Source organism: Aspergillus udagawae (assembly GCF_001078395.1).
Source record: "Aspergillus udagawae IFM 46973 DNA, scaffold_11, whole genome shotgun sequence".
Taxonomy (NCBI): Eukaryota; Fungi; Ascomycota; class Eurotiomycetes; order Eurotiales; family Aspergillaceae; genus Aspergillus; species Aspergillus udagawae.
The window spans coordinates 678,430-692,053 of record NW_025091274.1 but is presented as its reverse complement, the minus strand read 5'-3'; the positions used below and the strand labels follow the sequence as shown (position 1 = coordinate 692,053).

The window sequence follows — 13,624 nt, the reverse complement described above, 5'->3', positions numbered from 1 at the left end:
GCCTGCGCATCTGTGTGACCCAAAAAGGGAGAAAATGTAAATGGAAAATATAGGTGATTTTGGAGTCCAGGCCTGGATTTCAAAGGCCAGCCCCTAGACGCTAAAGTGACAATCAAAATGAAGGGCCGGGATGCAAAGGGTGCTTTTTTAAAGAAATTTCGCGGACATAGGGAACATATGTACTGGAAGGATTTCCTCAACTCCACAGCGGGATCCTGCTTCTAATCGTCGCGTCATGCAAAGTAAGCGGAGATTATATCTATTGTAGATAATTATTGTTATTATACATAAATCATGGTATTTCGCACACAGGGTTAAACGCCCAAGGATCATCAAGAGTTGCAAGGCGAATGGCATTCTCAACATCGCGCTTTCGGAACGCTGGTCCGCGACCGAGACAGATAGGGCAGAGGGAAAGATCTACGACAAGGTCAGTAAATGCACGGACAAGAAGACACAAAGAACCATTGATCTCGGCATTACTCACATTTAATGAAGCTCGCTGCGTTGAGCTGCGGAGCCGAATTGAACCGGGGACTGGAGAGGGGCGAGCTCGGGTCCTGAATACGAATCCCTCGCTCCTGTAGCAGCCTTTGCACACCACTCGCATCCATCCACTCATCAGCACCCGATTCAATGACAATTTGCCACGTTCGAGAGGAAACGGCGAGTTGTTCAGGCGAGTAGCTCCTCCTCCTTGAATTGAGAACTTTTGTCCTCAACTCGATCATGTCTCCTACTTCGTCGTGCATGGCGGCGAAGAATCCGGAGATATAGCGGTTGCGCTCGTCAATGGTCAATCGTTTGCCGAAGATTGCTTTGGCCCTTGGATCGTCTCCAGACGAGCTTGTTAATAGATGATATCCAATCTCGCAGCATTGTCGGACCAGACGGTATGAGAGTGGCCAGCGCCCTTGCTTTAAGAGATTGTCGGGCGATACTGTGGACGGGAAATTCAAGACGGGACTAGGGATGGGTGAGAAGGGGATATTCAGAGACGACAAGACTATTCCGAACGGTGGAATTGCTTGTTCTTGGTAGGGTGGCATGGGGGGTAATTGAGCCGCGAGGTCCGACGAGGACTGGAAAGCGTCACCGATTATTGGCAATGAATCAAGTTGCGTTATGAGCGGATTGTAATTTGAGATTATATCTTGTGTATCGCTGACCGTGGGAGACGTCGATGGCGATACCTCCGCCGGGGCTGCAGGTGCTTGTTCGGCCTCGTCGCAGCCACTTTTGGCAAGCGACACGCATTGCTGTGTAATTTTTTGCAGAGCAGCTGTGACACGAGGCTGATTTTGGAGAATCCCAGCCTCGAACAGAAGATTACTGAAGGAAAGGAACGACTCACTGAGCTCTTCGATGCCCGACTCGAGTTCCTGTACGCGAGATTGCAGCTTGACGATCGTGGTCTCTTTTCTCTTGCGATATGCTTGCTGCGCGACGCGAAGCTGCTTTCGACGTCTCTGGTTTCCTTGAGTCAGGTCCAACTTGCTCTGTAGTTGTTCGGTATGTACCCACCTCGTGAACTCGCTGATCGTCCGTCACAGTTCGTGGCCGGCCTCTCTTGCGAGGCGCGGGCGCGTCAGTCATTGCTTCGACCATCGTGTATTGCTTTTGAGGCCTTTTACTTTATCTTGAAGACATGCAGTGATGTAATGGATAATCTGAGAACGCGAAGAGGACGTGACGGCGTTGCTTTACTCGTCGGGGGCGGGGCGTCGGGACTGTTGAATAATCGAAAAATCGGTGGGTCGCCACGATTGGCCCGAACTGCGCCCAAAGTTTATGGCTAAGCGGCACCAAGGAGTTTTACTGTACAATGCTCCGTCCGAACGTCATCAACTCATCATCAAGACCGAGCGCGCCGCAACGAGGAATATAAATTGAATCATCGACCTCAGCCTACTCCATAATTCTCCGTCTCCAATGCTCCGAAATACCTTCAGTCGCAGCGTACAGCGTACGGCTCTCGCAACATGTCTTCATTCACTCAACCGGTGCCAGTAGTTGCCTGCGGCAAAATACCCGCGATGGGGAAATCAATCTCCCAGCACCTGCTGCCTGAATATGAAGGTCCTTGATATACATTCCTGAAATAAACAAAGTATGGTGCTAATGCTCCTCAGTCATTCACTTCATCCTGTCATATGAGGCTGCAGAGGCTGAGCTCCCGCATCTGCTTGCAGGTCGCGATCCTCAGTCTCGGAGCCCCAATGAGATCGGAACCCACGATTACAGCCGGCCTCCTCGCGCGGTGATCTTCGGTCGCGGCTATGAGCCTCAGCAGGTTGAAGAGCTTAAGAAGAAATTCGCGGGTGTTGCTAAAGAACCTGTTGCTTGGGTGAGGGGGAACCCAGCGGATTTGCCTGCCGGGGCCGCTGGGCCTGACTATGCTCAGAATATCGCGGCGGATATGAAGAAGGTGCTTAATAAATGGAGGGACGGGGGAGGAAAAGATGAGGAGATTTTGGTGTACTAGTTGCTTTGTCGGGGAGAGATTATCTGATGCCTTGCTTTTTGCCAGTTCGAATCTCATGAACACAAATTCAAGGGCCGATATTAAGAATATTTGTAAGTGGTCTTGGACTTCCCTCCAAATAGGTTGAAGTAAACAGTAGATGCTTTCCGATCCACAGCAACAACGCGCTGAGTGTGGTTCGGTGGAAAATAGCGCATAAATACGATATGTTCCTTTTGTATAAACAGTCCGCCGTATTTAGTCAGAAATTTATAATATAGAGCCTACCCTAGGCTTGGACAGATGAGAACTGATATATTTATCATCTGAAATGTGGTTGAGTGCTGAGCAGAAGCTAAGGCGGCCCAATGGCGCATCGGACCCCTGATAATGCGAGGAGATCAGATCATGATTTATCCCATTCAGACGACGAAATGATTGGACCACTTCCTAGTGATCTGGTCGTCAATCAACATCTAAGAAAACATCACCACCGAGATAACACCCTCGAGTCGGCAGAGGCTGAGATTGAGAATATATATATATAAAGCAGGGCAACAGGCCTGGCGGCATACAATATGGGACTACAGGAAGAAAAACGGAGCCTCCAATTTTAGTATCTAAACAATTGTGTTGCTACCAGCGTAGATAGCTAAAAGATACCCAATTTAATCAGGATCGATTGTGCATTGGTGGCATTATGGGTAGTTGATTCTCCTGCATAGCACCATTACTGGATAGACGAGTTCTATAGGCGCAGGGTATTGCCTATCATATAGGCTTGATCTCCCTTTAGTACACAGGGTGATAATCGTTTACGAATGCTAACAGCAAGCAGTTAATCATGACAATGTAGACAAGGAGCTATGAGCCTGACACTGATGCTTGGGTCTTGTCATAGATGGAGGCCCATTCCTGCGTCAACTACCAAAGTATAGCAAATATACATATAGGTTGCAATGTCTGTTCATTTAGAGAAGTATTGGAAGGCCTATGAGTGGTTACTTAGACTGTACAACCCATCACTCTCAATAGACATCATGACTGATTCCGGTATATCAGATCCCTCATAAGCCTAGGGATCACCTTCAAATCCAACGCAGCCTCTAGATCCTCCTTGTAAACCCCCGTCTCCACCAAAAACTCCCGCACAGGCTCTGTCGCCCGCAGATAATAGCACAAATAATGCACCACACTGCGCCCCTTGGTATCCACAATCCGCACATCCGCTCCATTTTGAATCAAAAACCGGATTATCGGGGTTATGGGGCCTCCAGGAGAGTGCGGCGGAAGTGCCGTCACCGCATGGAGCAGCGCCGTCCAGCCCATGCCCGTCGGACTACGTGCATTGATGTCCGCTCCCGCAGCAAGCAGAGCCTGCGCTTTGGGTATACTCCCGATAGCAGCGGCGCAGTCAAGCGGGGTGACCGTATTACAATCATCCTCGCTTTCAGGCCCACTGGTGCACTCGTGCAATTCTCTGAAGATGTTTTCTCCGGACTCGTAGCCGCCCATTAGAATGCCATCGTCCGCGCGCGCCCAGACGTCCGCCCCGTGCGCAAGGAGGTAGCTGATTAGGGAGGTGTTGTCGGCCACTGGTCGTGTGCAATTGGCCTGGGGGATTGGGTCCTCGCCGAAACAGTGAGTAGCCAAGTGCAGCGCGGATGCGTTTCTGGGGAATGATGGGAGGGCGGAGATATCTGCACCGCATTCCTCGACGAGAAACTTGACCGTGCTGAGGTGGTTTTTTGCTGCCGCAAAGTGCAGTGGAGTCCAGCCGTAGCTGTTCGCGTCGTCTGCCGGCAGATGCGTATGCTGGAGAATCCACGCAACCGTCTCTACGCGCCCGGCCTCCGCTGCGCGGTGCAGAATCGTCGAGTTTGAGGTGCTCCGCGCGGTCATATCCGCTCCAGCGTCAACCAATGTCTGCAGGAGAGATAGTGAACTGCTGTACGCTGCAGTGTGGAGGACGGTTTCGTTGTACTGATTCCGCAGTGTGACTCTCGCCCCTGCGCGGAGAAGCGCTGCGACCGCATCCTTGTCATCAGACTCAACAGCACCAAAGAGAGCACTTTCTCCGTTCCAGGCGGCAGCATCGACCTGGGCCCCAGCCTGCACGAGCACCTCGATAATTTCCCGTGCATTGGGGCTCTTCGCGGCATAATGCAGCGGGGTCATACCGTGTATGGGGCAGGAGTTCACGTCCGCACCTTCGCGCAACAAAAACCGCACACAATCCAGAGATCCAGAGGCGGCCGCAACGTGCAGAGGAGTCATTCCGTCGAGATCGGCCTGGTGGAGAAAGCCATCATGTTGGTGTCGAGGCTTGAGCTTGTTCCAGATGAACTCCAGGATGGCGAGATTGCCGACCCTTGCGGCGACGTGGATCTCTGTGCTGTTGAACTCGTCCATGATTCCTTTGACATTATGCTCGTAGAGTAGCTGGACAATGTCCAAGCTCTGGTGCCTGATGGCCACGCTGAGCGGCGGATCACTGTAAGGCTCATCTGGGGAGACGTTGCGGTTGAGCAGGTGGCGGGCGGTGGCGAGGTCGTTCTTCCTTATAGCAGTTATCAGGAATTCATCTGGCCTGTCTGTTGCCATTGCTCTGTCTATGACTACCATATCTGTGTGTGTGGTGTGTCTCTACTTGACGTTGGTGGATGAGAAATGGTTGAAAAATGAGGAAAAAGGATGGACGGAAGGTGGGGTTTAAGCAAGTCGGATTTAGTGGGTACAACTACTGACTACAACGTGATCAATCACGCATTCACGTTTCACGCCTCAAGATGGCTTATGCTGAGAGAATTTGAAAGTATAAATGATTACCATGCAGGAAGCTAGTTCTGGTATACCTAATAATAGAATGACTAGGATACCATGATGGAGCATGTTTACGCCTCTAAAGGTAGAGATAGCACTAGAGAGAGCCCTAACATGACTTCTATAGTATAATTGCCATCAGACTTAAAGTAACAAGATAATCTAGACTACAGCAATGCACTGCACATTTAGTAGCTTCTATCTATCCACCATGGATATATCCAATTTGCTGCGGCACCTACTCTGTCCATCCCGCCATAATCTCCCTCTCAACCATGAGGAAATTGCGACTCATTCCGTCCCTGAACTGCTGATACTGAGACGTATGGAACTTGAAGGGGTTGTCGCTGCCCGGGTAGATCAGTCTGAATGCTTGAGCCCCCAGATATCCCTGGTCATACAGAGTACGCGCGAATTCCGCCAGTTCGGTTGCGTAATAATGGTTGCCCGCAGCACTCGCAGCCGCCTGGGCAATGTACCACCGCTGTCCTCTGGGGCATTGCAGGGCTCTAGATCGCGTATTTCCTGTGTTGGGATTGCCGTCACGGCCGTCATCCCGGTTCCAGATCCGATTATCACCACGCGCCCTGTTGTCGAGGGTTTGCCCGTGGAAAACAGTTATGCTGGTGCAGCTAATGTACATTTGGCCCTTCTTTGGCCGAAACAAAAGCCCATCCTGTGAATGTGTCAGTCTTCTTCTTACTGAACGTGCAGCAGAGTCCCGTGGTCCATCAGAGAATGGTGAGAAAGGGACGTACATTATTGTAGTGGAAATGGAAAACAACCCATTTGTCATTTTCTGTTTCTTGATACTCGTTGGCATTGGCCCCCAGAGTCCCGATCTCAATTCCAATCCAATAGGCTATTTCCAGTAAAGGACCTTCTCTGCTCCTGTCGCCATTCCGGTTGTTGAAATGTTCCCACCGGGCATAGTGCAGGGTCAGGTCTCCATTCCTGATGCCGCGCAGGATGGTCCGCATGGTCGGCTGCCCATTTACCTTTGAGTCGGTAGATATATCAATGATATTGATATGTCGTTCTTTAAGGTCTGCATTATCACTCTCCGCCGCAGGAGTATCCTGTTTCGCTGGGGCGGTGCCCTCGGCCTCTTGAATGGTGCACAGGTCATCGACAGCCGTGTCCATGTAGTTCAATGCCTCGTCAGCCGTCCGCGGGTTGGCTATCAAGTCACTGACATAGGCATACCGATCAATGCCACCCCCGGACTGGTTGATCGCACCATTCATCTCGGCCATCAGGAAATGGTCGCCGTACATCACCGGCGGCCCGGTATGGTCGTACAGATTGATGAGGGCCTGGACGTTCGACACCATTGTTCGCGCATTGTACGTGTTGAAAAGCTCAAAGTTGTATAGGTTCAGTTTGGTCTGCTCCACCAGTGCTTGATCCTCTTCCGGTGACCAGGAGTAGCTCTGGAAATCAGGCGGGGCCCCTGGATCCTGCATATATCTTGAGATCAAGGACTGATACTTGTAGTAGTATAGGTGATTGGGGTCGCGGGGCTCAACGGTGGTGGTGTTCGGCTTAGTACTGCCCCCGTCATCAGTCTTTGGGGGAGGCGGGGGATCTCCTGCGCAGTAGTATGCCTCCCAGCCCAGCCTGTAGTCGCCTGCATGCATTCCTAGCCGAGTTTGTCCTTTGGGGCAGGAGCTCTCGCAGAATGCCTCTGCTCTTAGGAGATTGGTGGCCTTCTTTTGCCACAAGCACTTCTTGAACTGCCAGGGCACCTTGCCCTTACAGCAGAAGCTCTTGGCTCCCTGTGTACACGTCTGCTCTCCACCAGCGCCGTTGGAACTGGCAAAGATGAACGTCGGATAATCACTGGGGCAGTCTTTATGGCTGCTGGATGAGGAACACAGGCCCGCGCTTCCCACCCACTTGCATTCACCGTAGGGGGCTGTAGACGGCGTGACAGTGCAGCAGGCAGACTGATGCTTGGTCTGGCAGTATGGATAGCCCAGCGTGCTGACTTCGACCTCACCGTCCTTGCACCCGGGGCTGCAGTTCCCGCCGTGTTTCGGCATACCGTGCCATTGACAGCTGGGCAGGTCCACGTCGCCTGGACAGCAGAACTTGCGGGAATCCTGACCCGAGTAGCAGTAGGTCTCGTCAGTCATACTGAGAGTGTCGCTATCTGCGCGCCTGATCCATTTCCACCCGGCGGGACAATTCTCGCCGCAGTTAGTCCGACGACACACGTCCACATTGCTGCCGGCACTGTCATCCCTCTTGGTCAATGTCGACGGAGCTGCGCTCGCGGCAGAGTACGAAGGCAGCTGCATTTGTTTCTTCCCAAGGCCGGTCATCAGCCCTTTGGCAGAGGTCGACTTATGATCGTCATGGCTGATGGCCCACACCATCACGCCCCCCAAGCACTGCGAGTTTGCAAATCGCCGCGGATCTTGAAGGTGTTTGCGTCGTCATACGACACCCACTGGTCACCCCAGTGGATCGCCTTGACGGCATCCTCTTCGTAGAACTTGGGAGTGAGGCCATTCTCACTGATTATAGTCTATCTCAGAATTGAGGAGGAATCCGACTGTGCTGCTGCACTGACCTGCATTACCACCAGACTTGTATGTGCAGCCCGGTTCGAAGCAGTCTGGTGATGAGAGGGTAAAACTGCGGCCGTAGTACGCCAGGCCCATCGTTACCTTGGCCGGCTCAATATCATTGCGAAAGAGCAGGTCTAGTGCCCCCTTAATCTCAGTCAGGTTCGTGTGGGGATTCAGAAATGGTCCGACCCAGGTATTGTTCTGGTCCCAAGTGCCGTGCATATCATAGGACATGACATTGAACCAGTCGACCGACTCCTGCAGTCTCTTAATGTCGAAGTGTGGGAGATCTATAGCGGTTAGTTAGGCCAATAACGTGCCATGAATGGGTAACATACACCAGTAACTCGCAGGGAGGGTCAGAGTCAACCCGTACTTCTTTCCACTGCTCTGGAGCTGAGAGCGCAGGTTCCTCATCCACTTGAGGAAATTGTCAAAGTCTTCTTTCCGACCACTGCGCTCTTCCGCAACGGGATACCCCCTGGGCCTCGTTAGTACGGTGTATAGCATCAGTGGAAGGATGGGGAATTACCAGTCGATATCCACACCATCAAAGCCGTACTTTGACATCATCGCAAGTAGCGACTTGGCAAACTTCTTCTGATTCTCCTCGGATCCTGCGATATCCGAGAATGTACTCTTCGTCGGCTGATCGGGATCGTTGAACAGCCATCCACCCAGCCTGCGGGACTTGAGCTTTGTCTCCCGCAGACCTGTGATACTTACAAAGTCCAAGCCGGTGATACGTGCGTCGGTCTCGGGCTCGAGTGCGGGGTCTCCTGGATTGATCTCGTCAATTGGAACGGGGCCATCAACTACGGCTGCGACAACTTAGTCAACGCGTCAACCCCGTACTGGGGCTCCACGACCTGCGTCTCTGCCCCAGGAGAGCCATGGACCGTAATCGCCAATAACTTCTCCAACGCCCAGACCCCACAACCGGGGTACGCCCCCGCTATCGTCGACCCCCCAGCCGGCGCAGTCGTGGCGCCCAACACGTCGACCAGGTGCGGTGAGTGGTAAACCGCAGGCGACATGACCTGCGAGCAGATCTGCCTCAGCTACGTCGTCTCCTCGGAGCTCTTCCTCGCCTTCAACCCGTCCCTCTCGTCCAGCAACTGCACCGCCAGCATCCAGCCCGGCCTCACCTACTGCGCCCGAGCCACCCCGGACTGGAACTACACCAGCCCCGTCCCCGTCCCCTCGGGCGAGCCGTTTCTCCCCGCGTTCCCCGTCTCGCAGGACGGATACTGCGGCCACGCCTTCAACACCACATGCGAGGGCAGCGCTTTCGGCGACTGCTGCGGCCTGAACAACTACTGCGGCTCCACCATCGCGACCTGCAAGGCGGACCGCTGCAACCCGTATTTCGGCAAGTGCAACGATACCAACGAGACACTCCCCGCGCCGGTCTTCTCGCCCACATGCGGAGCGAACAGCGGCGGCATAATGTGTTTTGGGGGTAATTTTGGAAACTGCTGCTCGCTTAGGGGGTGGTGCGGAAGCAAGGATATATACTGTGCAGCAGGACAATGCGACCCTAACTATGGAGATTGCGCAGTAGTCCATTGTGGTACTTAATATGGCGCCAGTTAAGATGTCGCGTGCGATGCAACGCCCTGCCTTAACCAAAGCCATCAAATTGACAAGCACACTCCAAGTTTACACGCGCCGCGAAGCAAGAAGCTCAGGTACGAAGCCGATGGACCTCTTGCGCATGCCTCCGTAGGTGCATCTCATGCAGTAGCGACAGGTCACAGAAATTGCACTGCGGGTTGGAGGTGGCGTGAAGCCTCTTGCCCTGCTATCTTTTGGCTTGATGGTGTTCAGCTCCGTTGTGGCAGCCTGGGCCGACATCCAGAACGCGACAACTGCTACTGTAGGGGCCAGCTCTGATCCAATAGCCACAGCACTATTAGCTCTTAATGCTGGTTATACTTGGATGGGGACGAATGTAATCTTCTCTGCCTTGTACGCACTGGGCATGCGCAGGGTAATCAAGAAGACGAATTTTGATAACTGGGATGGTGCGTGTATTAGGCTAGTAGGTGAAGCATCTTTACTGACAGCGCGCTGATTCAGTCATGTTCTATAATAATCTGCTCAGCATCCCTATTCTGCTGCTCGCTTCCATGCTCGCCGAAGACTGGTCTTCTGAAAACCTACAGAGGAACTTCCCTGCCGAGTCACGACAAAGCTTATTTATTGGAATCCTCTACTCTGGCGTGGCTGCTGTCTTCATCTCGTACTGCACAGCCTGGTGCATTCAAGCCACATCATCTACCACCTACGCCATGGTGGGCGCCCTGAACAAGCTTCCTCTGGCTGTTGCAGGCATTGTCTTCTTCGCGGCTCCCGTCACATTTGGGAGTGTATCTGCCATTGTACTAGGGTTTATCAGCGGCCTCATCTACGCGAGGGCGAAGAGCACCAGTGCATAGAGGCCAACCCAGGCCTACAAGCTCTGACTGCAAACCATTTAGCAAGGCACGACCCGCGACCAATGTATGATTTACTATAATTTTTATCAAATACTGTACATAGCCATCCCTACCCAAGGGATATCTAAGTAACTATAGTATGAATGATCCTAATGAGCAAACTATATGTGCGAGTGAGTGTCCTCATATATTCTGGAGCATGGTTGATATGGTTGTGCCAACTAGTAATGGTTCTGGTAGCAGCGGATTTTTCGTACATATAGCAACATAGGTACAGGATAACGATGTCCGCATCAGGCTGAGACTTGATCATTACTTCTTCAGTGAAAGTATTTTGCGCTCTTGTCGCTGTCTGGTCTGGGGATATCAGAGTATCAGGGAATCTTGTGCTGGGGTTGTTGCTGTAATTCCCACGCCTTTGGAATACTTATAGTACTGCATAGTTTAGCTGGTAAACCCCCGCAGCGGTTTAGACCAGGGCTGTGCAGCAGCTAATAACTACTGTAGCTGCTTGATCCTGCATCCTCCAGCGCCGTGCCGCGACGAGGTAACCCCTCTTGAACATATTATTACACTACTATCGCTACTAAGCTAGGATGGTAGTCCGGACGCCTAAGGTGGCTATAAACCAGCCTGGCGTTATTGCAGCTCCACTGTGTTTTTGTATTTCAATTTGTCGTTAGATTGAAGGGTATAAAGTATAAAGTACACAGACTTGTCGATCGCGACCCGACATCCAATCCTGGAGGGCCCACTATTGGCTCAGGCACTCAGTATTTCGTGGGATCGTTTGATGGAACCACGTTCACAGTGGATGCGAATAATGTGTCTGCGGCCGTCGACGTACCGCCCGATAGTTCCACTATTGAGTATTGGAAAGATACATCTTCTTTGCATCTTCTTCGGCAACCCTAAACTGGACTGCAAGTGGCGACTTTGTTGGAATCACACCTGTGACGGGCGAGGACGCTGATAGCAATGTATTGGACACGTACTTCAGTGGAGATACCAATACTGGGACAGTAACATCCGAATCCTTCGTCATCAATGAAGCTTTTATCAATTTTCGAATCGCTGGTGGGTATCACCCATACAATCCCTCCACCTACGGCACCGCAAACGATACAGAGACCTCTCTCAATCTGAAGGTGGAGGGTGAGGTCGTCCGCAGTGCTACCGGTCAAAATTCTGCAGCTTTGTTGTGGCAAGGTTGGGACGTGAGAAATTTCATCAACCGAACTGCAGTGCTCGGGATCGCAGATTTCAATACAGGCACGGAAGGCTGGGGCCACATCATCGTGGGGGAGATTGTCTTGTCCGAGTCACTTGCTCAAGACCGGAAGGCAAACTGGATAGACCTCGGTCCAGACTTCTACGCTGCCGCGACTTACAACGGACTCCCCGAGTATGAGCGGGTTGCTGTTGGTTGGGCTAACAATTGGGTCTACGGAGCTGATATTCCAACGAACCCTTGGCGAAGCTCCATGTCCGTGATGCGCAAGTATTTCCTCGCCACTATTGACTCCAAAGTCACACTTGTGCAGGAACCTTATAGCCTAGCACCCATAGAAAAGTCGCCGGTTAATTATACATATAGCTGGGATACTTTACCAGGTTCACAATTCGATCTTCCAGTGACAGGGAAATCCATAGACGTGACGCTAACTTTCAGGTCATGTCTGCGGGCAGTTACACTGCTCAGGGAGATTCTATTCGACGTCTCGTTCGGTCAAACGAGGACGGTTCGAAGGCAACCGTGATTGGTTACGATGCCGCAACGCAGCAGCTCTTTGTTGATCGAACAAATTTGGGAGATGTCAGCTTTAACACTGTTTTTCCAGGTATCTATTATGCAGCGTTGACGCCGGATACACGGGGTAAAGTGACACTCCGTGTGCTGGTTGATTGGTCTTTAGTGGAGGTATTTGGAGGCCAGGGTGAAAGCGTAATTACCGCGCAGATCTTTCCCAAGTGATGACCATGAGTCCATTTCTCTGTTGTAAAATGGCGACGCTTTTAGAACCATCTCTATCACGGTCAAGGATGTTGCCTCAGTTTGGGACTAGTCAATTGTGCTTTTTGAGTAGAGCAGCCAATGGGCCAATTCATCAAGGTCCGCAATACCAGCAGGTGCGTCCAACAAGCTAACAGGGCCCCTTCGTCTTTACGTTGTAATAGTGCGGTGACAATATCCCCCTGCTTTTGTGCTGCAATTGTAGGCCCAATTTATTTTCTTTGGGCTAGCCATTGGCGATATTCCTTCCGAGTATGCGTAATCCGTTGGGAGTGCTTACACCACCATCATGTAAGCCAGGATTCTTGCCGTGACATTGATACCACTCATACAATCTAGCCCTCTCTTAGTGCTTGTTAGGTCTTCATATGAGTGCTTTAATCGCAAACGCCCGAACTGGGGATTTGTTCCCGCCTCGGATTGGACATCACCAAATCTTGCCCGATATTTGTCCGCACGGCGAATCACTGGCAGTCCCAGGTGGTAACCGACCCTACTACGTTGCGGCCTAGTCAGACTAGGCTTTGTATTCTTGGTCATGCGTTTGGCGCGACCCTGCAATCTCTCTGATAAAACTTCTCAAAATCGTACACTTCTTACAGTTTATTTTATGTGTCAACGCCATGCCAGAATCATATTATGATACAGAAGTTTGAATTGAGGAAGCCATGCATCGCGCATTAAAACGCCAGAAAAGCCTAATCTTTCTAAAACTGCGCGAGAGTTTGATGTCCAAATGCAGCGGCTTCGACGCCGCTGGAATGGGATACCGTCACGTTTATATAGAACCCCGATGAATACAAAACTTACTGCCGTGCAGGAAATGGTTATTAGGCAGTATATTGACAAGCTTATCAAGTTAGATGACCCCCTGCGACCAGGAGTGTGGTGCGTATGTGACTGCGCCCCTTTCAGCTGTGTGGCGAAGAAGAAGCATACAGTACTTGAGTTTCCCATTGTGTGGAATATACCAAGTCGAATCGATCCTTGACTGTGGTACGTGGCCATCTGAAATCGATCCCTCCAAGGTTCTCGAATGGCTATGACCTCGTATTCGTAGAGGAGACGCTTGAAAAGTCTCTATCTCTGAAGGATTTTACTGATGCCACGTTTCTTAGAACCTGCAACCCTCGATTCTCTGGGTGACGTTCGAACCCAAATTAATGCACTGCATGGATATAGTGTTGCTTGCCCGTATCAAAATGGAATAGGGTTTGCACGATGACGCTCTTCGTTTCGCGTCTAAAGCTCTAATTTTTCGGAGAGAGTGCTTGGCTGAGAGTTTGAAAGTCTGCGACTCCCTGTA

General features: G+C 51.5%; 6 protein-coding genes across 6 annotated transcripts; 2 read left to right on the top strand and 4 right to left on the bottom strand.

The window, feature by feature from the left end:
• Positions 1-292: 292 nt before the first annotated feature.
• On the bottom strand, positions 293-1,608 carry Aud_002301 (bZIP transcription factor; the record flags this gene model as incomplete). Its single annotated transcript, XM_043296301.1, has 3 exons — positions 293-420; positions 488-1,469; positions 1,525-1,608. 3 exons carry the CDS (start codon positions 1,606-1,608, stop codon positions 293-295), a joined length of 1,194 nt encoding a protein of 397 aa, XP_043152236.1.
• Positions 1,609-1,982: 374 nt separating this feature from the next.
• Aud_002300 (uncharacterized protein) lies at positions 1,983-2,485 on the top strand (the record flags this gene model as incomplete). Its single annotated transcript, XM_043296300.1, has 2 exons — positions 1,983-2,079; positions 2,133-2,485. The coding sequence occupies 2 exons, from the start codon at positions 1,983-1,985 to the stop codon at positions 2,483-2,485; spliced, it is 450 nt and encodes a 149-aa protein (XP_043152235.1).
• A 1,017-nt stretch (positions 2,486-3,502) lies between these two features.
• Positions 3,503-5,068, bottom strand: Aud_002299 (uncharacterized protein; the record flags this gene model as incomplete). The annotated part of the gene is made up of 1 exon (XM_043296299.1): positions 3,503-5,068. The coding sequence occupies one exon, from the start codon at positions 5,066-5,068 to the stop codon at positions 3,503-3,505; it is 1,566 nt and encodes a 521-aa protein (XP_043152234.1).
• A 457-nt stretch (positions 5,069-5,525) lies between these two features.
• Positions 5,526-9,432, bottom strand: Aud_002298 (uncharacterized protein; the record flags this gene model as incomplete). Its single annotated transcript, XM_043296298.1, has 7 exons — positions 5,526-5,963; positions 6,046-7,651; positions 7,672-7,809; positions 7,862-8,153; positions 8,202-8,344; positions 8,396-8,684; positions 8,730-9,432. 7 exons carry the CDS (start codon positions 9,430-9,432, stop codon positions 5,526-5,528), a joined length of 3,609 nt encoding a protein of 1,202 aa, XP_043152233.1.
• A 93-nt stretch (positions 9,433-9,525) lies between these two features.
• On the bottom strand, positions 9,526-10,159 carry Aud_002297 (uncharacterized protein; the record flags this gene model as incomplete). The annotated part of the gene is made up of 2 exons (XM_043296297.1): positions 9,526-9,775; positions 10,155-10,159. The coding sequence occupies 2 exons, from the start codon at positions 10,157-10,159 to the stop codon at positions 9,526-9,528; spliced, it is 255 nt and encodes an 84-aa protein (XP_043152232.1).
• Positions 10,160-10,900: 741 nt separating this feature from the next.
• Aud_002296 (uncharacterized protein) lies at positions 10,901-12,279 on the top strand (the record flags this gene model as incomplete). The annotated part of the gene is made up of 4 exons (XM_043296296.1): positions 10,901-10,959; positions 11,018-11,173; positions 11,233-11,884; positions 11,977-12,279. 4 exons carry the CDS (start codon positions 10,901-10,903, stop codon positions 12,277-12,279), a joined length of 1,170 nt encoding a protein of 389 aa, XP_043152231.1.
• Positions 12,280-13,624: the final 1,345 nt, after the last annotated feature.